The sequence below is a fragment of the Asterias rubens genome, chromosome 16 (genome assembly GCF_902459465.1).
Source record: "Asterias rubens chromosome 16, eAstRub1.3, whole genome shotgun sequence".
In the NCBI taxonomy this organism is placed as follows: domain Eukaryota; kingdom Metazoa; phylum Echinodermata; class Asteroidea; order Forcipulatida; family Asteriidae; genus Asterias; species Asterias rubens.
Window position 1 is genome coordinate 1,988,021 of NC_047077.1, and position 27,953 is coordinate 2,015,973.

Sequence of the window (27,953 nt, forward strand, 5' to 3'; positions counted from 1 at the left end):
CCATTTCAATTATTTTATTTAACATTTAATACACTCCTTAAAAGACTAGCTTCCCCGCCCCCAAAAGGTGGAAATTATGCTATTGGCGATGAACAGCGCCACCTTTCGTCAGAAATCCTGTAGTCCGGTCGGTCATCATATTAAACATGGCGGTGCAATGAAAAGTTGTGTTCGCGTCGCGGGAAAGAGCTCCCCCATTCTCTGGATAGTTTCCTTGAAAATAGTCCCACTTACTGGAGTTTAAATCACTCATAAGAAAGAGTTCATGATTGAGTACATTGTGAGTATTTCAAAATGTCTTTGTAAAGTGTTAAAATGACATATTTTGATTGTTAAGGCACACGGGAGACGAAATGTTTTGGGGTTTTGTGGTAAAGGCAAAGCCTTTTACTAAAGGTACGTCACGCGTCTGACTCTGTTCATCACTCGGTCGGCACGGGGGTATCTGGGTACCGGTCAACTCGGTCCCAAGCCAACTCGGTCCCAGTCAACTCGGTCCCAAGTCAACTCGGTCCCAAGTCAACTCGGTCCCAAGTCATCTCGGTCCCAAGTCATCTCGGGGATAACTTTCCGTATGGCGCCACCACTTTTTCACTCATTTTTACAAAAAGGGATATATCATATATCAATCAGGTAAATAAGTTCCTGTATTATTTTATATCGAATGAAAAAGTGGTGGCGCCATACGGAAACTTTTCCCATCTCGGTCCCAGGTCAACTCGGTCCCAAGTCAACTCGGTCCTTCGACCAAATTTAAATTTTTGAATTATTTTATTATTGGTACTATTTCGTGCGTGTAAGTTAATAATAATATTTATTATGTTAAGCATGCCCTTAATAAGCAGGACAGTTCTTTTTCAGAATTGAGAAGTCTCCCGAACACACGAACAATCTACTACGCGGTAGTGGAAATAAGCGAGACGGTTCTCTAAGAACAAAATCTACCTGGCAAGTAGATACACACATGGTGTTACCGCAAACCAAATATATATCGATACATCACCATGTAATGCCTCAAATCATGCTCAAATCCTATATTTATTATGTTCTTGTAAAAGTTTACTTACTTTTTTAATATAAGTGTTTTCAACCACCCTTATTTTTACTTTTATATTTTTTATTTATTAATTGGTAGGCCTATGTGTTTTGATTTTTATTACGTGTAAGTTAACTGGAAAGTTATGTTTATTATTATTATTTTTAACCAAACATCAATTTTCTCATGTTTTAATTCTCAGAAATCGTACTTTTTTATATTATTTATAAAATTTGTTGATAAAATAAACATCTCATTGAGGATTAAATTGTAACTGTTGTCAATTAATGTTAATTGTTGAGAGCCATACAAAAAACAATACTCTGGTTGAAAGCAAAGAAACATTTGAACTCCTTGTTTTTCAGTTGAAATTTATTCGCCCAACAAGAACTTCCCGTCAACCATACGGACCGAGTTGACTTGGGACCGAGTTGACTTGGGACCGAGTTGACTTGGGACCGAGTTGACTGGGACCGAGTTGACTTGGGACCGAGTTGACTCATAAGTGGGTATCTTGTACCATGGAGCTTGTACCAACTCGTACCAATTTTTGGACGACCAAACCACCTGAAAATCTGAAATAATATTTTAATGATGTATGTGGAAATGGGTTTTTTGATAACTGGGCTTACTAATTGGGATGAAGTTGTAGTTTGTTGTTTCACTCACACAGTCACACTGTGACTGTTGACGACATGTTTTTAATTTTAGTTAGTATAATTAATGATATTAAAGACTCCGTTTGCTCTGGTCGACTGCGACAGTGCTAGCTGTATCGTCAGTGTCTTTAGTCAGCTCAGTCAGTGACATGGACTCAAGGTCTGACTGGAGTCCCCAATTTTTAGAAAGATTTTCTTATCCTGACACCAATTTTTCAATTTATGATGATTAGCGAATGAAAAAGTGGTGGCAGGATTGTGGAAATTAAATTTGTTTATTTTCTTTATTGCAGCTCCTCTAGATCCAGGCCCTACTTTACATGGAATTCGCTTTACATGTATTATCTCAGAATACTTTCAAACCATTATGAATAACCACTTTTATTGCAGCTTTTGGCTCTGTCACAGCAAAGTTTAGATCGGTGCATATATAATACATTAGTCACAACCTGCATGCCATCCCAGGCAATTGTGAGTAACACAGATAGTTAGTGCATGGCAAAAACTTGGCTGTTGCAGTGCCATCTCCCCAGACAATTTAAAATTTTTTGCTCTTTCTCACATAATAATTTGATTAATTCTGCTTGTTTTGAATGAAAGTTTCACACTCGCAGGTTTGAGACGAAATGTTCAGTAAAAATATCAGAGTTATAAATTCTATATTGGTGATCAGGTTTTTAAAACAATTTATTTATGACTTTATTCAAATCCGAAGGATGAAGCAATAATGGTGACACATGGGTCAAGTTAGGGTGTGCTTGACCGCTCAGCCATGACATGCCAGTTTGTAAAACATCAGCAAGATTGAAAACAATTTCACTGATTTTGTATAAAATATCGTTATGGTAGGAAACCTTCCTTGAGGTAGCTTTCTTTGAAATGATTTAGTTTTTAGGAAATAAGTCGAACAATTGTTCTTTATCGCACTTGTCTGGCCAAAACCTGGGCCCAATTTCATGGCTCTGCTTACTGCCGAATTCTGCGCTTACGATCACGATTCCCCACTTACATGCAAGCGCCAAATTTCTGCGCTAGCCATGTAAGCGTAGAATGCCTAGTAACGTGGAGTACGCACGCGCAGAAACCCAAATGCGCCGCCAACCCGTGAAATACGCTTGCCGTAAGCACAGAAATCCCTGCTCACATAAGCGCCGATTCCCTGCTTACGGTAAGCAGAGCCATGAAATTGGGCCCTGGTGTCTGAAAACAATGGAAACATTTAATGGGGGTGTTAGCTATTTTTCTCATGACTCTGATGCATGACTGATTGAGCTTAAAAACGTTACAGAATTGGTAAGAGAAAAATTCGAAGATCACAGATTTACATAAAACTTACACGGTCTAATGATAAGGATAGTTAAAAACATCCCTTGAAATATTTTTACCTGAAATTTAATAGTTTATGAGAAATAAATGATATAATTTCGCGTTTGGTGTTTGTTACTCAGTGAGCGTTTTATTTATTTTCACTAATTCATGCAAAAAGTGTTATCAGTTTTTCACTATTTTCTATTGACCGGGATGGCCAATCGATCTCAAACTTCTACAGGCTTGTCAGTTTATGTATGGTGGATAACATAAAGTGCCAGCAACTAATTTGCTATCAAAACCAATTCTGTAATGTTTCTTTTTAAACTTTCACAGGTTTGTTAATTCATTGGAAGTGTCGTGGCCGAGTGGTTAAGAGCACCGAATTCAAACTCTGGTGTTTCTGATCAGCAGAGTGTGGGTTCGAATCCCCAGCCGTGACACTGTGTCCTTGAGCAAGACACTTAACCATTGCTTCGTCCTTCGGATGGGACGTAAAGCCGTTGGTCCCATGTGTTGTGTAACGCATGTAAAAGAACCCAGTGCACTTATCGAAAAGAGAAGGGGTTCGCCCCGGTGTTCCTGGTTGTGGCTGCTTAATGCGCCGTAGCACCTTGTAAACCCTTATAAGGTGCTAAATAATTGGGTCTCAGAATTCATCACTGCAATAACCTATCTTTCTGAAAGTTTGTCTATACTCAGCGCCTTGAGTACCTTGTTTGGTAGATACGTGCGCTATATAAGACTTCGATATTATTATTATTATTATGTTAGGTCACATGCAGTGCAGAAAATTACCAATGTTATACATGTACATGTGCTTTAGAAGTTCTTTTTCTTCTTCTGTTTTAGGTTAAACTGTAAAGTAAGACATTCCGAGCAAACAATATGGATGCTGAATCCAACGTTTTGGGAGCAAGTGGAATGCTTAGACCTTCTCCAAGGGATGATCAAAGCCTAATTAATGTTTCCTCACCTGAAAAAATGACCGAAAATATTGATGTTGAGGCCACTTCAGACATTGAGCCAGAAGAAGTGGCCCAAAAATCGAGCAGTATTGATGACGTCAAATCTACCGAGGATGATGTAGTCGTAGCAGATATGGAGTCGGTCAGTTCGGAGAAGGGAATCTCAAATCAGAAAGCACCTGAGATGCCAAGTTCTGGATCTACTTCAGAAACGGTTCCAGACATTCTTTTGGTTCAGACAGAAACCGCGAAAGAAGGCCTTGATGATGATAAACACACTGACGGATCTTTGGATCAGAAAAGTTCCGAAACTAATGACTTAGATTCTTCCATACAAGTTGCGTCGAAAACTTCATCAGAAGAACATGTCTTGGATAAGCAGATGGATGGTTCATCGAGTGTGTTGGAAGAAAGCTCAGAAAATAAGAGTAAAAAGGAGAGAGCAAATCAGAGTGAGAGCAGTGATACAACGAAAGATGCCCAAGGAACAAGTTCTTCAGAGACGCAGAAAAGTAGCAAGATTGACTCTGGGGCCAGGAGTCTAGAGTCTAGGCTGGGCACCATAAAGACTACTCCAGTACCAAGTAGCAAAGCCAAGACGTCAATAGCTTCAACTTCCACCCAGTCTATACCAAACGTTGTCCCACCACCTGAAGAGATATTTTCCAGACGGCTGAAATCTTTTGAAGATGCTTTCAAAGCAACGCTGCAGAAACTTGAAGCCCCTAAGAAGACCGTTAGCACTGGGGTTATTGACCTGACGGATAGCAAGAAATCAGTAGTGTCGTCTCACAAGAATCTTGATGATTCAAAACGGAAAAAGCAAAAAGATATTAAGCAGGAGCCCTCTAGTAAGCTACTCTTCAAGTTCGATTCTAAACCCCTTCCAGAGAAGGAGGAAGCAGATGTCATCAACATCGACTTGACAGATGATGAAGAAGATTCTTCGAAGCAACCAGAACTTGATAATTTCAGCTCGGATTCTTCCTCTACAATTATCGATGTTGAGCAAGCCGCTAAAGAATCCACTGAAGAAGAAGCTCCTGTGAAATCAGCCGTCCTAACCACGACCTCTAAATCGAATGAGACAACCAGCCAACCAGAACTCAAAATCGATACTGATGTTGGTGAAGCAAAGCCTGAATCCACTGATCCCGCTTCTGACACCAAATTAAGCAGCAAGGATAGGGCGCCATGGTTTCCCAAAGAGAATAAGATGGAGACGTCAAGTGAACCCACAGTCTCCCAAGATAACAAGCAAGTCAAGAAGGGAAGTCCACAATCAGAGCAAGGCAGTATTGAACTGCGACGGCGATCAAGAAAATCTATATTCTTGGAGAGTCAGAAAGCAGAGAACATTGAAGGTTTTAAAGTTTTTGAGGGACTTACTTTCAATCAGTCACCGAAGACCAAAGATACAAACAGAAGGCGATACTTTACGGATCAATCCGATGAGCAGACCAGGGTAGAAGGAGGGTCTAGAATGAGGTCTGTACCCCGAGAGAGATCCAAGAGCGATGAAGGGCGGATATTAACTGGCAAGAAGTATCGGATCTCTAAAAGTGGTGTCCTTCTGCAACCAGGCAATAAGGTCGAAGCCATGGACTACTCTAAGAAATGGTAAGGGGCATTTTCATTATGTTTGTCTAACCTCCATTCGGGTCCCTCTACATAACAAGGGATTTTGTTGCAATGTGCAGGCATGTTGTTTTTGTTAAAACTGAGCAAGGGTGTGCCCTGCTATTAAGTGCAACAGTATGCACAGAGTGGTTACTTGGCTACTATGACTGAGGGACCATGAACGCCGTCAAATGCAACAAATTCTATCAAGGTATGAACTTGAGTTGACAGTAGCCAAATGCAAAAATTTCAAGGCCTATTATGGCCCTCAGAAATGAATGTGGGAGGATAGACACATAATCTTACAAAATTGTTTCTCACACAGCAAAGATTGTCAACCTAGATGAAGTGGATAATACAGTCCTTGTTCACTTTGAATGATGGAATTTCTTAGCCATTGCTCACATTAAGTAAGGGACCACTGCTATATTGCTTTACCCATTGATAATTTGTTTCTCTCTGTATGATATTGTTTAGGTACACAGCCAAGATTGTCAACCTAGATGAAGTTGATAAAACAGTCCTGATTCACTTTGAAGGATGGAATTCCCGGTTTGATGAATGGCTGGGGTTTGAAAGTGACCGGTTGCGACCTTTAGCGAGAGTGTCTGCTCGTAAAGAAGTCGCTAAAGAAGTCAAAGCATTAGGGGTATGTACATGTAGCTAGTGTTGTAAAGCTTATTAATGGTTCACTGTATACTTGATTTAAATTAAGACAGGGTTTGTACTGACCAAGGACTGTATGCTTCGTTTTTAAGACAATTGCCATTATTTCATCCGTAAAATAGGTGACCTTTAATTAATAAAGAATAAAGAATGATACACTGTACATACATGATTTTGTTTTACCAATCAAATTACAACGTTCTGTGCATGTGGTGATGTGGACACTATTGTTAATTACACAAAATAATTGTAACATAAAAACTTACGTGGTTACAAGCATTGGAGAGCTGTTGATAGTATACAGCATTATGAGAAACACCTCCCTCTGAAGTAACTTAGTTTTCGAGAAAGAAGCAATTGTCCACGAATTTGATTTTGAGACTTCAGAACTAGATTTTGAGGTCCCAAATTCAAGCATCTGAAAAGCACACAACTTTGTGTGACAAGGGTGTTCAAACTTTCACAGGTTTGTTATTTTGTGAATATGTTGAGATACACCAAGTGAGAAGACTGGTCTTTTACAATAACCAAAGTTGTCCAGTGTCTTTAAACTGAAGTGAGTTGTCTCAGTAAAATTTCTTTACAAATGTTTTTGCTTTCTCTTTTTTCAGGGCTACAAGATTGGAAATGAAGTTTTGGCTCGTTGGTCTGATTGCCGCTACTATCCAGCCAAGATCCTAGGAATAAAAACCAACGGCTCATATCGTGTTTTATTTTATGATGGGATTGAGAAGGTTGTCATGGGGATTAATGTACGAGACATGCCGGACTCCCTCAAATCACAGGTGAAATTATACTAACTTTAGACTTAAAAGTTTGTCTTTGTGCTCAACCACACTCATTGGTACACATTAATTTTGTGTCCATTTTATGAACAACAGTTTGAACACCACTGATGTAGCAGACATCACAATGTTGTGACTGTATAATCAATAAACAAACTCTGTATCAATGATAAATAAAAAGTCCTTCGGTTTGTTGAGTACAAGATCTTACACTGGATCGCAGGCCCAAGGCCAGTTATTTTAGCATTGGGCTAGCAAACTCATCACTGGACAAGTCCGGGGAGTATGGAAGTATACCATAGAGTTATATATAAGAACTAGAGGGCGCACTGGCCTATATACATGAACGCGACCCGACAGGCAGCCGTTTTTTAAGTTGACAAAAAAGGCAACGCACAGCGTGTGTTTGTGCAGCCATTTTGCAAGTTGACAAAACAGCATCACTTAGCGTTCAATAAACACAAACTCCAACGTGTACTTCATATTCAACGCGTGTACAGAATGTAGCACGTGTCTCCTTGCGGTCCCGTCGTGTTTGTGCAAGAAGCATCACCAGTGCGCCCTCTAGTTCTTTTATATAACTCTATGAAGTATACCTACTTATAAACCAAATGAGATAGATTTGAAAGCAAATGAGATAACTGCTTTTTCAACTAAAATTAGATTATATGTTAAACTATGTTGAAGTCCTTTTTTTCCTTCCTCTTTTTTCAAGCCCTGCGATCTTTTGCATTTTCCCGCCACATTCCAGCCCTGAATAATGACATCATATGTTTTTTATTCCACACAGGATTTCTTCAGCAATTTGGAGCATCAGTTCAGAGCTCTCTTGAACAAGAAACGGAAATCACATAAAGAGGAACCTGAGGGTAAATCTAGGAGAGACCAAGTTTCAAAAGGTATCGGCTGAGATGCCCCCCCCCCCTGAAAAGAATAGCAAAATCATTTAGAATCTTGAACAATAAACAGGCATGCAACTTTTTAGCAGATCCGCAATTCTCCGAGTTTCATGAAATGGAGCTGCTACGAAAAAACTCTGTGCAAAATAAAATCACGGACACACAGGCTCTCCTCTTACAGCATACCTTCCACACTATTTTTTGTACAGTCTGGCTCCTTGGTGTTTGTATTGCTTGTTGTATTAGGGGATGCGGAGTGAACCAGACGATAATGCCCATTACCCAGCTTCAAGTTGCTTCAGAACATGCGATGAATTGGAAAATTATTTTCAGCGTTTTTGTCCGCTGAAGAGTTGCATGCCTGAATAAAGTACAAACCCTAAAACAAAAAACATTGTTAAGTCAAGTTTTTGACTTCGTAAAATGGTCGACCGTGTTTAGTTCGCAAAGTAAAAGGAAAACCATGCGATTTCGAGGCATGTTTGTGTGGATCATTATATTCTACTTTTAAACCACCTTTTTAACCATGCATTTTATAACAAACAGTTTCAAACGCTTTTCATGGACCAACTCGCCTAATCCAAACCATTGGTCCCTTTAAGTTTCATTCTCTCAAATGAATTTTGTTTAATCATCAGGTTCATTATCTGGTAGCAGACCCTCTAGCCCAGTCCCCCCTGCCCAGAAACGACGTCATCCGTCAACAACATCCTCTACATCATCAACCTCTCAACCAATCAAACGAAGCCGTCCTGAAACATTGAAAGCGCAACCGCCAGCAGCGACTAAGGTAAGTTCGAGATTCAAAGACGAAACTTGGGTATCATTCGACAATAAGGTAACTAACCATTAATTTGAAACCCATTAGACAGTAGGAGGTCAGATAATAGGTCAGATAATAGGAGGGTTGACTATGTACTGTGTTGATGCATTCATATTGATATCATATTGCAGGCTGTCATAAATTATCTATCATTCGAAACCACAGTGGATGAGATTGAATGTTCAGAGAGATGTAAGGAGGGTTGACCGTGTACTGTGTTGAAGCATTCACAAAATGGTGTCATACAGGCTGTCATAAATTATCTGTCATTCAAAACACAGACTATGATATTGAATGGTCAGACAGTAGAAGGGTTGACTGTGTACTGTCTTGATGCATCCTTCACATGATATCATATCACAGGCTGTAATAAATTATCTGACATTCGAAACCACAGACTATGATATTGAATGGTCAGACAGTAGGAGGGTTGACTGTGTACTGTCTTGATGCATCCTTCACATGATATCATATCACAGGCTGGCTTAGTTTATTAATCAAAACTACAGTGGATGGTATTAATTGGTCAGACAGTAGGAAGGTTGACTGTAAACTGGTTGATACATTCACTACATAATATTAAACGTCAGGCCATTAAATATTTTATGCAGCTAATTCTATTTTCTCAACATCTTAATCCCTTAAAGGTACCAAAGGTTACTAAGACGGCTGCTGATCCCGTCATTAATCCCCCTACTCCTCCTCAAGCATTGGTTGATCTTCCATCCCCAACATCGTCGGAGACCAATGAGCTCATAATGTCGGCATTAGATTATAGAGCATCGGAAAAGAAACGCTATCGGGAACCATGTAAGTCATCTCAAATAAATATCCTCTCACACATAAATTTTGTTCACCAAAACGTTTTTTTGTATTGTTGTTATTATTATTTTTTTTTGGAGTAGCCCTTTAACTTGTTATTTTTTTTGTCCAGAATAATGTTGGTTTTGTATCATAACACTATTCATTTTTAAGCACCCGGGGCGGAGTGCACCTTTAATTTGTCAAAATCATCACATTAGTGCAAAGGTTGTATCTCCATTTTGCAAGCATAGTACATGTATCTTGCATGAAAAAGCTCTGCGAAGAAAATACTTTATTGTACAAAGTACAAATTTTGTGTGTACATCCGGGTGATCATTTGACAATTTCAAACTCGTGTTTAGCAGAATTTCTATTTTAGGAGATACAAATGTTTGTTCTGACCATGAGTATTATTGTCATATGTCTTGGTTAATGATGTTTTATTTTTAAAAAAATGTGCAGTTTTTAATTTTTGTTTGCATTTTTGATGGAGTGCTCCTTTAACCTTTAACAAATATTTTTTATTTGATTTGTTTATAAATGTTGTTGGATTGCACGTTTAACTTCTCAAAAACTGAATGTAACTGTTTGATTCAAATTTATATTACTGATTAAAAAAAAAAACGTCTTTTTGAATCCCACTTCCATTCTCAATTTATGATAACTCAATAATGTTGCTTTGCTAATTGATTTGCTTCGTTGACTCATGTTGGTATTGCTTGAATTTGACCCTATTTTCTGTTACTGGGTATTAATATTTGTGTTCTGTTTGTGTTGTTTTTATTGTTCTCTGGTTGGCTATTTTAATCAAAACAAACAAATAATGGTTTCTAAAAATTTAAACATAGCTTCCGGTCGGCATTGGTGGCTTGTGCATAGTAAGCTCGTCTCTCCCCAATGCGACCCTGGTTTGATTCCCGACTCCGGTTTTCTTTGCCCCAGAAAATTCATACACTTTCAATCTCAGGCTGTGCTTAGTGTTCATGGGTTGATGTGGCTGGCTACCTAAGGGGCCATTGCATGCTTGCCTCTAAAACAAGTTGTAACCGCGTCCTTTGCAATTCAGTTTCTAAGCTGCGAGTACGGATGATAAGCCTCCCAAATTATTGCCAAATAAGAAATAAATTTCTGTAATTTTCTTATAACGTTCCTTAATATTTGAGGACTGTACCGAGCCAATTTTATTTTTAAGTAGGATTTGAAACTTTGCATGCTGGAAGTATAATAAGGCGAGGTTTGCGGTAGTACGGTGTTTAAATCTCTTTTGAGTAGTTCTGAAAAGAACCGGTAGCTTCGATCAGTATGCTCTGATCGTCTTCAGGAGAATTCTGGACTCTGCAGCTTAGCAGCACAGTTAGAAACAAAGTCCAGCATTCTCTTGAAGACGATCAGAGCATACTGATCGAAACATTGATTGTCAACCATTGGCTCTTTTCAACTCTCAAAAGAGATTTTCACGTGATGTTACCGCAAGCCTCACCTTAATAAGGCTATTTTTGTTTTTTGTTTTCAGTGATATTCGACAAAAACTCTGGACTCATCCGAGACCCCAGACGATGTAAGTTGATTGGCTAATTGTAATCACATGATTAGACATATATTTACATTAATATGCAGATTATTTTTTTTGTCATAATTGTCCCAGGAAGTGGAAAGACAAAGTTCCAAAACTTATGATTTACTTTAATCAATGCATGCTGTAACTTATAATTTCAAAGCATGTTTTATATTATTTCTTTTAATATTTCTAATGTAGTTTTGCATGGTTTTACTTTGCTGCATGAATTACATTAGGACTCCAAGGTCAAATTTGGTTTTCTTATGGTTTTTTTCTATAGATAGAATCCTTGTGAAATTGGGGGGGGGGTTTCTACATACATAGGCTCACATAAAAATGTTGTAAAATGCCACTGTGTTTGATACCCTTTAATCGCAGTTTTTGTCTATATCTCAAAACGTTCAATGACTTCACATTTCAAAGTGCTACTGCAGTCATGTGTTTATCAGATTATGTATTCCTATTAGGATTATTCTTACTGAGTGGATATTTTTGCTCCTAATTTTCGTTGACCACCTTTTGGAATTTACACTAGTTAATTTTATTGTAAACATCTTCATTTATATGCAGTAGTATTAATACAATCATTTATGGTACCAAGCGCCAAAGGTATACTTTGGCTTCCAGCTTCCCTAAAAATGTTACTTGCTGAGGTGCTGTAGTTTTTGAGGAATGAGTACCTGGCCTGATACTTCACGGAGGCAAAGAAGACGATTGCCACCATGTCCCCCCCCCCCCCAGTCAATGCCCTTGAAATGCTCCTGTAGAAATTTACAATTTCCTCATAGGGTGCCCCTTACTAAGGAGAAAATGCCTTTGTGCCCTCGCTCTTTGTGCCCTCGCCCTTTGTGCCCTCGCCCTTTCAAAAACAAAGCATACAGGCCTGCAATGTCACAAAAATAATGTTAGAGTAAATCTGTGGACATTGTGTTTTGTGTCATACAAAAAGTACCCAAACCCGTTAATCGCGGCATAAATGAAAGTGTTATTAAATTACATTATTTGATTTAATATATTTTGACCTTCACTCCCCAGTGATAGCCCCTAAGGAGTTTTGTGTCCTACAAAAAGGACCCAAACCCTTTAAGTGCGGCATAAATGTAAAGTGTTATTAAATATTATTTGATTTAATATATTCTGACCTTCATTCCCCCAGTGATTGCCCCTAAGGAGTTAGTGATTGATTTGGATCACAATAAATACAAGTGTGAAGTACCGGACTGCGGGAAGGGATTCCGTAAAGCCAGTTTGTTAGAGTACCACAAGAAATATTACCACATCAACAAGCCGGCTACTAGTACATCGGCTCACACCGCTGCTAAGAATGCTGTGACCAGAAGCCGTAAGAGGCTATCAACATGTAAGTTTGCTCATTTGAAGTCTAATAGATGTTAAAGCCATTATACACTTTCGGCACAGAAAAAAAAAAAAATAAGTTCACAGAATTTCAAATAACTTACAGGGTCTACAGAAGGTAATGGGGAAAGACTTCCCTTGAAATATTACGCCATGAAATGATTTACTTTTCGAGAAAACATTAAAACAATTATCAATTCTCGTTGTCGAGAATTACAGATTGATTTTAAACACATGTCATGACACGGCGAAACGTGCGGAAACAAGGGTGGGTTTTCCCCGTTATTTTCTCCCGACTCCGATAACCGATTGAGCCTAAACTTTCACAGGTTTGTTATTTTTTATATCCGTTGTGATACACTAAGTGTGGGCCTTTGGACAATACTGTTTACTGAAATTGTCGAATGGCTTTAAATTTGCATCGAGGATAAAAAATATTAATTTTGGTTTTTACCCTTACCTGACGCGTGTTAGTGCTGTATACTCACAGAGCTCGGGAAAGTACTGAGTATACAGAAGAAAGGGTGGAGCCAAAATTAACTTTGAAATCTTTCCAATATTCCATCTTTAATCTGGCAGGTGATATTTGAGAGGGCAAGGCCGTTTAATAGGGAGACCACCAACCTTAGAGCTAAATAGCTCAGTTGGTAGAGGACCGCCACATTAATTCGGAAGTCACAGATTCAAATTCTGCTCTTGTTAATTTTTCTTAGTTTAAACTCAAAATGGAACTATTTTTAACTTTGTTTTTTTGTTCCTTACATTTGTCTATAGCAACCATAGCTACAGGAGCTTCTAAGATCCGACGTCATGAGAGTCTAGATTCTGCGCCAGCGAAGGTCTCCAGTCGACAACGATCGTCAGCTCCTGGTATCATGACGAGCGTCTACAAGCGCCCTCTATCATCAACGCAAGACACAACAACAAAGCGTCTTGCCCAGTCCATTAAATCATCACGAATAAAACAAAAACTCTTGGCTGTTGCTAAGAAAGAAGAGCCACCAATAGTCCCCATCGAGGAACCTGCGGCTAATCCAATAATGCTCCCACCTTCACCCGCTCCAGCATTGGTATCGCCTAAGAGGTCAGAGGTCACGCCAAAGGTTAGCGAGAGGTCGCGGAGGGTTTCAGGGACTGTGAAGGATGATAAACCCATTGTAAGCAAGGTGTGTGTCAGACATTTTAGCCCTTTGAGGAAGACTCTGCTGGGGTCAAAACGTCGGGTCATTTTTGCATTTATACCATAGGTTTTTTTGGTTGGTAAGCAGCTTGAAACGGCTAATTCTATTTTCTTATTTGGAAAGTATCAAATACGTAATGCCAAATCTTGTTGAAGAAAACTCCACATTTTCTCCCGACTATTTGTCAACTTTGTACATTGTGCAAGTTCAAGTGTACACCATGCTCAACTAAAGGTCAACTATTTTGACTTCTTGTTCGGGGGTGCCAGTCAAAAGACATACAGTACTAACTGATAACTGTATAGTAGCCAGGGACCACACCCAAGTTTATGATACAACCTAGGAAGTGGCAGCAGAGGGATCACCTTAATAAGGGGATGCAACTTAGCTAGATAGCTCAGTTGGTAGAACACCAGCACGTTAAATCTGAGGTCGTTGGTTCAAATGCCGACCAGTAATTTTTTTGGTTCAAATGTGGAATTAAAAACTAAAGGTATAAATGTAGTGCTTTTTGACTTTGATTTCTTTGAATTTTGACATGCTAACAATCTTTTCATTGATTCAAACACTGACCCCGATGAAGCCTGAACACCTAGTGTTTGTTTTAACAAACACTACATCTCTTGTTATTTTTATTTTTGTAAAATCATTTTCATCATGATAAGGTTCTATTTCTTGTGGTTCTGTTTCAGGACGTTGTAAAAGATGATATTCCACCTCCACCCAGCGCACCAGCTCCAACCGTAGAAAACAAAATAAAATTAGAACCAATTGAACCAAAGCCCTCGGACACCCCAGAGGTCATCCCTGAAGTCAAACCCGAGGTCAAAGTGGAGCCTGAGGTCAAGGATGAGGTCAAGGGTCAAATCCCGGATGAAGATATAATCCAGGCGTTGAAGGACGCCGTTGCATCCGGTGGTTCCAAGAAGGATAAGCGCAACAAGACGCATAAGAAGCACAAGCGTCACAAGGCGCGGAGTCGTGATCGTCGTACTCGAGAGCAAAGTCGGAGCAATCGACGGCGGATTGCAGAGAGAGCGAAGGAACGGCGACTTCAGAAGCAAAGTAAAGGATCGCAGGAGTTACCAGAACAGGGTGCGGATAGCGTCATGGAGTGGACCTCCAAGTATATACCATCAAAAGGTAGACCATCAAAAGGTACGTTTGATTCATACTCATGGACTTTGAAGTTTCATAAAGTGGGTTGGGATGGCACACCAAACTAGTTCTCAAAACGTTCTAACCCGTCCTAAGAAAATCATAAAACGCGTTCGGTCTGGCTGGAAATATCTATAATGTGACGCTAGTTACTTAAATTCTGGTCAGAGAAGGGCCTGTCTGGCAACAAGATAAAGGTTGCTACCAACGGACCTGGTCGGTGTGTAAATGTACATCTACATGACTCCCGATCGCATTAGGTCTAGCACTTTCCTAGTATGATCCAAGTACGGCAATTCGTAGTACGTCCTTGTACTCCTCAGTCTTTTGCCACTCCGTCTAACTGCAGATTGGGATTGTCGCCCGAAAGATGTGAGCAGGCTCAAAGTTCTGGAGCACCTTCCCGATTAAACCTGTCCGAGCCCATCCATGAAGTTAAGAATCAGACAGTAAAAAGTTGCTAATAAGTCCGTTTGCATATTGCTTAAGCCTGTTTGGCTTCATTTTAAAGAACGTAGTGAGAACGAGTTTAGTGTGATTGGGGCTTTTTAACTGTTTAACGTTTTGAATCTGTTTGCCAATTTCTTATTGATTAAATGAAGCCGACATTAGAAAAATAAAGGGACCTTCCTTTTCTTGAAAATGTTAGCCCCAGATATTATCCATTTATATTATTTAGTTGGTGGAATGTTTCATAATTTAATCCCCTACAACTGTATTAATAGTTTTCAATCAAATCTGTATATTTCATTCATTTACTTTTAATGATAAAAAAGTTGTGAAGAGTTTTGTTTGATTATCTTTCTGATCCCCCCCCCTGACACTCTCAGGTGGTAAAAACCTCCCCCGTTTCCCAGCTCAAAGTGTTGATGTCCCAGATGTAAGTCAGCTGGTTGCATCAGGCGGTGTGGACTCTTCCGCTACAGAGGATGGGGGACCCAAGGAGATGATTAGCTGTATATGTCGTAACCCAGAAGAGGAAGGTTTTATGATTCAGTGTGAGACGTGTTTTGGCTGGCAGCATGGCGGCTGTGTTGGATTAACGGAGCATACTATTCCTAAGCAGTATATCTGTAACTTCTGCACGCACCCTGAGAGTAAGTATTACAATAAAAATAGACCGTTTTTATATAGCGCTTTTCACGCCCGAAGGGAGTCCCAAAGTGCTTCACATTACTACCCCTGGTCACTGGGCCTTAAATCACTCCTTAAACCATCTCAGCTCCCTGGGGAGTATACAGCCTTGTGCAACAAATGCACTACTCGGCTAAATCAATCACAAGAACCATCTCTGCCCTCCTATAGGTACCCATTTACCCCTGGCAAGCTTATTGTTGAGTGTCTTGCTTAAGAACACAAGTGTCACGACTGGGGATTCAAAACCTAACTCTGCTGATATAACACTAGAGCTTGAATCCGGCGCTCTAAACCGCTTGGCTACAATACCCCACGATAGTAGTAGAAGTAACTAGTTCTTTTATAGCGCAGTCACAAATACAACCTGAAGCGCTTTACATTAGTGCCGTGGTCATTGGGCCAATAACATTCCTTTAATCTCTCTCAGCTCCCTGGGGAGTATACAGCCCTGAGCTGAAGTATGGCGTAGGCTATTGGCTTCTACAAACTCAACATCAACCTCCACCCTCTACTCCTACAAAGTATTAAAGAATTTTTTAAATTTTATCATAGATGCATTTGTCAAATAATTCTTAATAATAACTTTGTTTTTTGAGAACTGAGTAAATGTATACAGTGCTGACACACATTGGTGAACATGGGTAAAAACCAATATGAATATTCTTTATCCAGATGCAAATTTAACATCTATTAAACTTTGTTTTCCGTTTTTCAATTTCTTACTCTATTTAGACCTTCGTACTCATGCCAGACATCGCTACAATATAGACTGGTTTCAGACTGGTAAGCTACCCTGTCTAATCAAACCCAAAGAGCCTGATGAGGAAGCAGGGAGCCTGACTGAGTCTATGCATCAGACTCATCAGCTCATGGCAGACATGTTGAATGTCACTGAGGCACTGGATACTCTGCAGCATAAAATCAAAATATTAAAGTAAGTCGCACAAAAAACTAGAGAGGTTTACGCAAGGCTAGGAATACATAAATGAATCCGTCAACTTTGTGTGTTCACGTGACGTGTAACCAAGGTTTCCATGTATTGCATGCACATTAAAAACACTGGACACTATTAGTAATTGTCAAAGATCAGTCTTCTCACTTGATTGGTCGTCGAAGTTGCGAGATAATGATGGAAGAAAAAACACTCATGTAAACACAAAGTTGTGTGCTTTCAGATGCTTGATTTCGGGACCTCAAAATCTGAATCTGAGGTCTCAAAATCAAATTTGTGGAAAATTACTCAAAAACTATGTTACTTCTGAGGGAGCCATTTCTCACAACGTTTTATACTACCAACAGCTCTCTATTGCTCGTTACCAAGTTAGTTTTTTATGCCAACAATTATTTTGAGTAATTACCAATAGTGTCCACTGCCTTTAACAATGGTTTAACAGGAGTTCATGAACGCACTTTAAAAAAGGATAACATTTTGCTGATTATAGCTGTATTATATAATGTTTATCTTGTGGGTCTTCCAAATAATTTTTATCTCAGGATGACATCTTGAAAGTAGACTGTCATCACCAAGATATTGTTATCTGTGGAGTGCGAGTTCTTGAAAATAGAATGATGACAGCCAGAGATAATTTTATCTCAGGATGACGACATCTTGGAAGTAGAATTTTACTTCCAAATATATTTTATCTTGGGATGACGACATTCTGAAAAGTGGAAGGTTGTTTTTCCTGTGATGAATTATTTTGAGAAGTCGACACCCTACGTTCCAGATGTTGTCATCCTGAGATAATTTGTCTTGGGATGACGACATCTTACCATAGATAAAATATATCAGGCCACGACATCTTTCTTAAGGATGTCGTTATCCCAAGTGAAATCATATCAGGTTGTTGTCATCTTTTGTTTATAAAGTTATCATCCTGCAGGGGTTTATCTCAAAAACTCAAAATATTTTTATAGCACTTCCAGAGCTTTCTAAAATTTGTATTCAAAGTGTATTTCTTTTGTTTTTCCGACCAACAGGAGCACTAATCACCCAGATTTGAAGTTATGGTCGTACCATTGGGGCCTTAAAGACGAGACTTCCAACTTGGATGAATCCAGTCAGAGCCTGACTCTGCACAGCAGTTTGGATGACACCGACCTTCAGTTAACATCGGCTGAAAATAGCGCCCTCACTGAGTCGCTTAGAAGTGATGTACTGATGGATAGTCTGATGCAAAATGATACCAGCTTAGGTGGTCTTAGCGATGTGAGCAATAGTGAGAAACCAAAGCAGGCTGATGATGCTCGGACACAAGAGGGCGACAAACCAAAAGATGTACGAAATATTTTCAAAAGTCTGCGGTCGATGTTGAGCTCGGGTCAGTATGGTCAGAGACCGGGTGGCCCTGTTGCTGGCCCAGAAACTGTAAACGAAGTGTTGGATGAGAATAGACCGTCGGGAAGTTCGGGTGTGGTGAAATCGTTTGGCAACATCGTTCACAAGGTAAAGCCTTTAATGCACACATCCAAAAGTGAACCTACCGTTACAAAACCCACTGGGATTCCAACAGCCTGTTTCGTTCCCGATGCTGCCACTGACATAAATGTCACCAGTGAAGGAGGGGCACCAGTGAAATCAGAGCATGATGGGAAAGTAAACAATGCCCCAAAGGATGCTGAGAAGGGAAGTGGGGATTTATCTGATGACGAGCCCCTTATTAACTACGTCAGTAAATTGATGCCATCTGGTGTGACTGTGAAAGGAAGCAGTGTGTGGACACCAGTTAAGGTAAGGCAGAGTACCACCTTAGATTCGGAAATAACTTTTATTTATTCTGCTACTTTCTGAAGAGAGCTGCTCCGATTATAGTTCTCTTTAATATCCAACTCTACATCAAAATGAATGTCGGCTCATAGAAATATTTCTCTGGAGGATTGGTACTGGTACGAACTTTGGATTCAGTGAACTTTTAGATGAAAATATTTCTCTGGAGGATAGGTACTGGTATGAACTTAAGAATCAGTAAGCTTTCAGATGGAAATATTTCTCCGGAGGATTGGTACTGGTATGAACTTAAGAATCAGTAAGCTCTCAGATGGAAATATTTCTCTGGAGAATTGGTACTGGTATGAACTTAAGAATCAGTAAGCTTTCAGATGGAAATATTTCTCCGGAGGATTGGTACTGGTATGAACTTTAGAATCAGTGAGCTTTCAGATATATGTTTTGATGTTTGGCTGAAGCACGCTGAATTGAAACAAGGTCTTTGAAATGTTTTCTTCTCATTATTTATATCTTGGTTTTCAAAGCTCTACTCTGGAATCTGGAGCATTCTATTTGGTTTTCTCTTGATTATTTAAAAATATATATATATTCATTACTACAGAGCGCATTTCTGAGTTTGTTGATAGCTTCCTCAAACCCTTAGTCTGCCGTATTCCTTCCTTCATCAAGGATACCAAAGACTTTCTCCACAAACTAGATGAGGTCAAGCACCAAATACCTGACTCTGCTATTTTGGTTACTTTTGATGTTTCATCACTGTATACTAACATACCCCATCATGAAGGCATGAGTGCATGTGTCTCTGCCCTCAATGCTAGTAATCAGTCCCGCCCCTCAGTGAGTCATATTAAGGAACTCATGAGCCACATTCTAATGAAGAATAATTTCACATTTTCTGACAGGCATTTTCTACAGGTACAGGGTACTGCCATGGGTACCAAAATGGCACCCTCATATGCTAACCTATTCATGTCTCAGTTGGAGGACAGACTCCTGTCCTCCGCCCCCAACCGACCACTAGTTTGGTGGAGATTTATTGATGATATTTTCTCCATCTGGTGTGGTGACCAAGACAACTTGGATGAGTTTATTGCCCATATCAACTCATTTCACCCCACCATAAAGTTCACTACCGAACAATCTCTCACCAGTGTGAACTTTCTAGATGTGACAATAACCAAGTCTCCTAATGGCCTTGTCACAGATGTTTACAGTAAACCCACCGACACCCACCAGTACCTTCTCTCCAATAGCTGTCACCCTAGTCACTGTAAGAAGGCAATTGCTTACAGTCAGGCCTTACGTATCAGGCGTATCTGTTCCACAGATACCCTGTACAAGAGGCGCTCATCAGAGCTAAGGAAACACCTTGTATCTAGGGGACACAGCGAACGTAGGGTCCAACTTGCTATCAACAGGGCTCTCAACGTACCTCGTCATACTCTGTTGACTAACACGGGAGCTAAAAAACCTCCTACCAATAGAGTTGCTTTGGTCACCACCTTCCACCCCAAACTACCCAAACTTCCCTCAATTCTCAATAATAACATGCCTATACTTCACTCCTCCAGCAGGTTACACTCAGCAATCACTGAGGTTCCCATGGTTGCATTCCGCCGCCCTAAGAACCTTGGTGACATACTAGTCAGGGCCAAACTTCCCCCAGGTACAGTCCAAACACAACCCCCGACAGATATACTGGGCTGTCACAAATGTACCCCTTCCAAATGCAAAACGTGTCTGCACATTAAGCCCTCACTTAAGGTGAAGAGTCATACCACTGGCTCTTCATACAACATCAAGACCGACTCTGAATGCAGCACGTCTAATGTAGTCTATGTCATATCATGTAAGATATGTGGGCTACAATATGTTGGAGAGACTAAGACCAAACTTAGTCTTCGCTTTGCGAATCATGTCTCTTCCATAAAGACTAAGAAACCGTACCCAGTCTCTATCCACTTCAACAGCCCCAATCATAGTGTCATTGATGTTGAACTTCTGGTGATTGAAGCTTGCAATGGTGATGACACACACCGCAAGAATAGAGAATCACACTGGATTCACCAACTCAAGACAGTCAAACCCTTTGGACTTAACATAAACACTGGTGTTAAATAACTTCTCATTACCCTCCACTTCACTTCTGCCTAAGAACTCATATGTTGTATATATTCTGTACATAAAGTATAAATTAACCTAGTTTAAAGTTGTTTTTATAAATTCATCACTGTAACTATCTGATGTAAGTAACCCCCCCCCTTTTTTTTTCCACAGGTCCCTCATACCTATTTTTAAAATCATCATACCTTTGATCTTGCTATTCTTATTAATTGACCATTGTTAGTTGCATCATGATGCAACTTGCTCTCTAATCCTACCCTTTCATGTCTCCCTCCATTGTTGTCGAACAATACATTTACCACTTTTATGGTCCAGTAACCCTTCCTTTCATTCTAAACATCCTTTGTCCTCGCCACTTCACTCCTATTGGTTCATAGCCCCCAATATTGTTTCTGAAATAGGAACTTTGATTGGCTGTTATTTTCCCGCTTCTTTCTGGATCCTTTCCTTAAAATCCCTTTCCCCCTCTCTTTTTCTATAAATGGATATGTAATTGTTTGTACTTGTCTTATGCCTCTGAAGAAGGTCCGGATTGGATCGAAAGCTAAGGCCATCTACCCTATTCATTATATATATTCCCGGTCACCAGGATTTTCCTGTCTGCAACTCAACGGTTTCAACAGACCCTCCACAAGTCGTAGTAAGAAACTTTTATTTCTCTGTTGTTGTATCCCTTCGGGGTGATCCCCTTGAATTGCTTGTATTTTGTTTTTAATTGTCATAACCATATCCTTTTCATCTTTTCCCACTTCCCACCTGTTCTCAGAACACTTTTAACATTTTTCCTTCCTCTACAGATTATTAATTAATCATTATTTTTCGCCCTATAGGATTGTAAATACAACTAAATAATTTTGTTGGCAGGTTTTTAACCTATTTGTTTTATAGGATTGTGTTTAACCCGCTTTTTTTCACAGGCTTGCGTTAACGTTTTCCTTTTCAGTTTTTTTGTTAACCTTTTCCTTTCCAGATTTGTACATAACGTATATTTTTCTGCATGTTTTATAACCCTTCCTTTGACAGGACTATATTTACCGCTATTTTTTCACAGGTTTATATTAACATTTTCCCTTTCAGGTTTGTACATAACTTTTCCTTTTCAGATTTTGTACATAACTTGATTTTTCAACAAGTTTGTGTTAACCCATTTTTTCTTTTCAGATTTGTACATAACGTACATATTTTTCTGCAGGTTTTATAACCCTTTCTTTTACAGGACTATATTTACCGCTATTTTTTTCACAGGTTTATATTAACGTTTTCCCTTTCAGGTTTGTACATAACTTTTCTTTTCAGATTTGTACATAACGTATATATTATTTTTCTGCAGGTTTTATAACCCTTTCTTTTCCAGGACTATATTTACCGCTATTTTTTTCACAGGTTTATATTAACGTTTTCCCTTTCAGGTTTGTACATAACTTTTCCTTTTCAGATTTTGTACTTACTTTGCTTTTTCAACAAGTTTGTGTTAACCCATTTTTTCTTTTCAGGTTTGTACATAATTTATTTCTTGCAGGTTTAACCCGTTCTTTTACAGGGTCTTGTTAACCCCATTTATTCGCAGGTAATTTTACTTTTATCTTTCACGTCTGTTAATTAATAATCAATTTTGTACAGGATTTATAACCCGTTCTCTCCACAGGAATGATTTAAGATATTTCCCCTTGACTGTATTCCCCCATCTATTATGGCACTTGCTCCCGACACCAAGTGCATTTTCCGCAAGCTTCGTAAGCTTAAGGAAAAGAACACCCGTTACATGTCACATCTTGATAACTACCGTTTTTATCGTTTGTCCCGTATCATTCCCAAAGGCCTACAGATCAAGTGTACCCCTTCCTTTGGGGACCTTGACCCATCCTTTTTGAAGAAATGGAACAAGACACTCACTAATACGTCTTTCCGTCTGATCAAGTTGCTGGAAAATCAATGCCAACAATTCATTGATAATCAGCTAACTTGAGATAACAAACACTGAGTCTCAACTCCAGGAGTCATGCTCTATTGAAGAGTTTGAACAGTTACAAGATACCATACTATGTAACGTCAAACACTTAAGGTCCACCCTAATGGACAAACAGAACAAGAAACGTATGAATGTCCTGGCTAACCATAAGAAACACACCCATAGACGTTTCCACAGTAAGAGAGCCACCATTGCTCCTCCTACTGTTAGGTTGCCAGAGACCAATACTGTAGTTAACCTGTCTGACATGGTCCTTACTGACCCACAGGTTAAACTCCTCTCAAGGGGTCTTAAGTTTTGCCCCACACCCAGAGAACCTAACCAACTTCTTTTCCAACAGGACATGGCCCAATTCAATCGTAGGTTACGCCTACGTGAATACTTTCATGTAGAGCCCTCCATGGATGACGAGTCATCTGTGGAGACCCAACCTATTCCCCGCAACCGCTTCAGGGAAAAGAGTACTTGGGTACCTCCTAAGAACCGAGATGTGTCTCTAGAGACATACATCAATTCGGTTAACTCCGAGGTTCTTAAGGCCCCCAGTACCCCTACTCCCAACAACCTCCCCCAAGATGAGCGTCACGCCCTTACACAACTCCGCCAATCACCAGACATAGTGATTAAACGGGCTGACAAGGGGTCCGCAGTTGTAGTCATGAACACACATGACTACATTGCTGAGGGCCTTAGACAGCTCAGTAACACTGATCATTACATTGAATGTGCTTCTGATCCCACTGAATCTTTCTCCCAAGATATCAGTGACACCCTGGTTAAGATTTATAATGCCAATGATATTGAGAAAGATACATTAACTATCTCCTCCCACATGACCCCCGTACAGCAAGGTTCTACCTTCTACCTAAGATACACAAGCCCAATAACCCGGGGAGACCTATTGTATCTGGGAATGGTAGCCCCACAGAGCGCATTTCTGAGTTTGTTGATAGCTTCCTCAAACCCTTAGTCTGCCGTATTCCTTCCTTCATCAAGGATACCAAAGACTTTCTCCACAAACTAGATGAGGTCAAGCACCAAATACCTGACTCTGCTATTTTGGTTACTTTTGATGTTTCATCACTGTATACTAACATACCCCATCATGAAGGCATGAGTGCATGTGTCTCTGCCCTCAATGCTAGTAATCAGTCCCGCCCCTCAGTGAGTCATATTAAGGAACTCATGAGCCACATTCTAATGAAGAATAATTTCACATTTTCTGACAGGCATTTTCTACAGGTACAGGGTACTGCCATGGGTACCAAAATGGCACCCTCATATGCTAACCTATTCATGTCTCAGTTGGAGGACAGACTCCTGTCCTCCGCCCCCAACCGACCACTAGTTTGGTGGAGATTTATTGATGATATTTTCTCCATCTGGTGTGGTGACCAAGACAGCTTGGATGAGTTTATTGCCCATATCAACTCATTTCACCCCACCATAAAGTTCACTACCGAACAATCTCTCACCAGTGTGAACTATCTAGATGTGACAATAACCAAGTCTCCTAATGGCCTTGTCACAGATGTTTACAGTAAACCCACCGACACCCACCAGTACCTTCTCTCCAATAGCTGTCACCCTAGTCACTGTAAGAAGGCAATTGCTTACAGTCAGGCCTTACGTATCAGGCGTATCTGTTCCACAGATACCCTGTACAAGAGGCGCTCATCAGAGCTAAGGAAACACCTTGTATCTAGGGGACACAGCGAACGTAGGGTCCAACTTGCTATCAACAGGGCTCTCAACGTACCTCGTCATACTCTGTTGACTAACACGGGAGCTAAACAACCTCCTACCAATAGAGTTGCTTTGGTCACCACCTTCCACCCCAAACTACCCAAACTTCCCTCAATTCTCAATAATAACATGCCTATACTTCACTCCTCCAGCAGGTTACACTCAGCAATCACTGAGGTTCCCATGGTTGCATTCCGCCGCCCTAAGAACCTTGGTGACATACTAGTCAGGGCCAAACTTCCCCCAGGTACAGTCCAAACACAACCCCCGACAGATATACTGGGCTGTCACAAATGTACCCGTTCCAAATGCAAAACGTGTCTGCACATTAAGCCCTCACTTAAGGTGAAGAGTCATACCACTGGCTCTTCATACAACATCAAGACCGACTCTGAATGCAGCACGTCTAATGTAGTCTATGTCATATCATGTAAGAGATGTGGGCTACAATATGTGGGAGAGACTAAGACCAAACTTAGTCTTCGCTTTGCGAATCATGTCTCTTCCATAAAGACTAAGAAACCGTACCCAGTCTCTATCCACTTCAACAGCCCCAATCATAGTGTCATTGATGTTGAACTTCTGGTGATTGAAGCTTGCAATGGTGATGACACACACCGCAAGAATAGAGAATCACACTGGATTCACCAACTCAAGACAGTCAAACCCTTTGGACTTAACATAAACACTGGTGTTAAATAACTTCTCATTACCCTCCACTTCACTTCTGCCTAAGAACTCATATGTTGTATATATTCTGTACATAAAATATAAATTAACCTAGTTTAAAGTTGTTTTTATAAATTCATCACTGTAACTATCTGATGTAAGTAACCCCCCCCCCTTTTTTTCCACAGGTCCCTCATACCTATTTTTAAAATCATCATACCTTTGATCTTGCTATTCTTATTAATTGACCATTGTTAGTTGCATCATGATGCAACTTGCTCTCTAATCCTACCCTTTCATGTCTCCCTCCATTGTTGTCGAACAATACATTTACCACTTTTATGGTCCAGTAACCCTTCCTTTCATTCTAAACATCCTTTGTCCTCGCCACTTCACTCCTATTGGTTCATAGCCCCCAATATTGTTTCTGAAATAGGAACTTTGATTGGCTGTTATTTTCCCGCTTCTTTCTGGATCCTTTCCTTAAAATCCCTTTCCCCCTCTCTTTTTCTATAAATGGATATGTAATTGTTTGTACTTGTCTTATGCCTCTGAAGAAGGTCCGGATTGGATCGAAAGCTAAGGCCATCTACCCTATTCATTATATATTCATTACTATTTATATATTTGGAGGTATCGACACTGAATTCTCACATATCGGCCTGATACACTAGCATGCACTAGCATTTGTGCATGGGGAGACTTATGACCCTTGTACGGTGAAAACCGGACAACCAGCGCTCATATTATTTACCCTTCAAGAGCTTCAGCAGTGGCATAAATATAATTATCAATATTTTATTTCAACAGTCGCCAGTTAAAACTCCTCCACAACAAGCCATCAAAGTAGACACCAAGCCTTCCTCAAGTAACCAAACCGCGTCCAGCAAACCAGTCACACTGCCCTCTAGTGACCAGACAGTGCCAAGCCAGACGGACACACCGCCCTCTAGTGGCCAAGATGTGTCAGGCGAACACAACACACCGCTTTCTCTCAATCAAACTACGGCAGGGAAATCAGTAACACTTCCCACTGGTGGACAAATTGGGGACGGCGGATCTGTCACAGCGCCCTCAAGTGACCAAACTGCGTCAGTCACAGCGTGTAAGGTGCATTTGTTGCATCACATTGTGTGCGTTGAGGAGGAGTTAAAACGCAGGATGGACTTGGTAGAAGAACAGATAGAAGGTAAGAAATATATTTTGAAAGACTATGTTTGGCTGCAGGCAGAGTTTGATGAGAATATACTTTAAGAATGCACTAAAACTGAAAGTTTTGCAGATGATATATTTGTTGGGTTTTGTGTTTGGCTGTTCTCTGTGGTCATGTGTTCAGGGTTATCCCAAGGATTTTCAAAACTGTGGGGCATTCTGGACTTACATTTTTGGATGATTGGTCGAAACTTGTTAAATTAAAACGAGGTATTTGGAGTAATTTTATTCTTGGTGTTTATCTTGGTTTTAAAAGTCCTAGTTTGCAAACTGGAGCATTCTATATGGTTTTCTCTTGATGATTTTTGTGAAGTTAAATGTAAAAAAAAAATAAAAATTGTTTTTTGTTTTTTCTGCATCAGCTGAAATGTACGTGTATTGGCCAGATACGCTAGTTTGTGCATGGGGAGAATCGTGGGACCCTGGTGTTTTTACTAATTAAGAGTGGTAACTTGTGTTATTTCAAAAACAATCATTCTTTTACTTATCTGCCAGAGGTTTTGTCTTTAAGTTACGGCTTTAACAACAAGAAATCCTTGTTTTTGTGTTTCAGCGATGGAGGTTTCGTTTGCACAGTCAACAGGAACCAAGGACGTCAAGTATACTCCAACTGACCCAGTGCAGATGACCAAGACAATCCGTGTCATTATGAATGATCTAGACCAAGTCAGTAAGCTTGTTTCCATTTAGAGTTGACCCTGTTGCTGGGATTCAGGAAGAAAATAGGGCCCAATTTCATAAAGCTGTGGAGAATGCCTAGTAACATGGAGGACAACACTCACAAGCAAAATTCCCCTACTAATCCAAGAAATATGCTTGAAGTAAACATGGAATTCCCTGCCTCTGTAAGAGCTGATTCTTTGGTTATGGTAAGCAGATTCATGAAATTTTGCCATTGGCTCAAATTCATAAAAGTCTGTCAGCACCAAAAATTGCCTAATTCCATATAGCTGAAAATACTTCTTAGCAAATTCCTTTGTTAAGCAAACAGATAGTGGGGCACCAGTTTCAACAATGCAAACTGTATGGAATTCTGGTGGTTAACCAAGCAGAAACTGTATTGCACCATGATTTCTCAAGTTTACCGTAGATTTGCATTATTACGTCACTCTTGTGTTTACCGCTCGTTAGCCAGCATTTACCCTTGCTTGCGGTAAACAGCTTTATAAAAAAGAAATTCTGCTAAGGGACGCTCCATAAGCACAAAATGGCTGCTTACATGTTTTATGAAATTGGGGCCAGTTGTTTTCAGAATGATCTGGACCAAGTAAGCGTGCTTTTATTTTAAGCTAGAGAGCTGACATGAAGGGGCTTCAAGTAGAAGCTGAAATACTTGTAAATATTATTTTATACATTCAAGTTTTGATTGATTGCAAACCTTTTTGTTTATAGATTTTTGAGGAACATTTCTCATCACATGTTTTTTTTTAAGCATACATCAAGGCAATTAGAAATATGATATGATGTTTGAAAACCCTTCACAGGGTGAAATGTACATAGGGTGCGTTCGTTTAGCTTCCCTAGGTCGACCCCAGTGTGTGGCGGAT

General features: G+C 39.9%; 1 protein-coding gene across 3 annotated transcripts; it reads left to right on the plus strand.

The window, feature by feature from the left end:
- The first annotated feature begins 162 nt into the window (after positions 1–162).
- On the plus strand, positions 163–27,953 carry LOC117300705. Of its 3 annotated transcripts, none has more exons than XM_033784455.1 (16): positions 163–280; positions 3,856–5,591; positions 6,069–6,240; positions 6,869–7,042; positions 7,833–7,941; positions 8,580–8,731; positions 9,412–9,574; positions 11,082–11,126; positions 12,283–12,486; positions 13,257–13,648; positions 14,356–14,821; positions 15,652–15,918; positions 16,691–16,892; positions 17,939–18,689; positions 26,005–26,383; positions 26,960–27,953. In XM_033784455.1, exons 2-16 carry the CDS (start codon positions 3,892–3,894, stop codon positions 27,094–27,096), a joined length of 5,313 nt encoding a protein of 1,770 aa, XP_033640346.1. In that variant the 5' UTR covers positions 163–280; positions 3,856–3,891; the 3' UTR covers positions 27,097–27,953. The 3 variants fall into 3 exon arrangements, with proteins under 3 accessions (XP_033640346.1, XP_033640347.1, XP_033640348.1); XM_033784456.1 differs by having other exon boundaries at positions 7,833–7,911; XM_033784457.1 differs by lacking the exon at positions 11,082–11,126.

Coding starts and splice junctions, on each gene's coding strand:
- LOC117300705 (XM_033784455.1), top strand. CDS start 3,892: ATGGATGCTGAATCCAACGTTTTGGGAGCAAGTGGAATGCTTAGACCT. Junction 11,127..12,282: donor CATCCGAGACCCCAGACGAT/GTAAGTTGATTG, acceptor TCATTCCCCCAG/TGATTGCCCCTAAGGAGTTA. Junction 18,690..26,004: donor GTGTGTGGACACCAGTTAAG/GTAAGGCAGAGT, acceptor TTATTTCAACAG/TCGCCAGTTAAAACTCCTCC.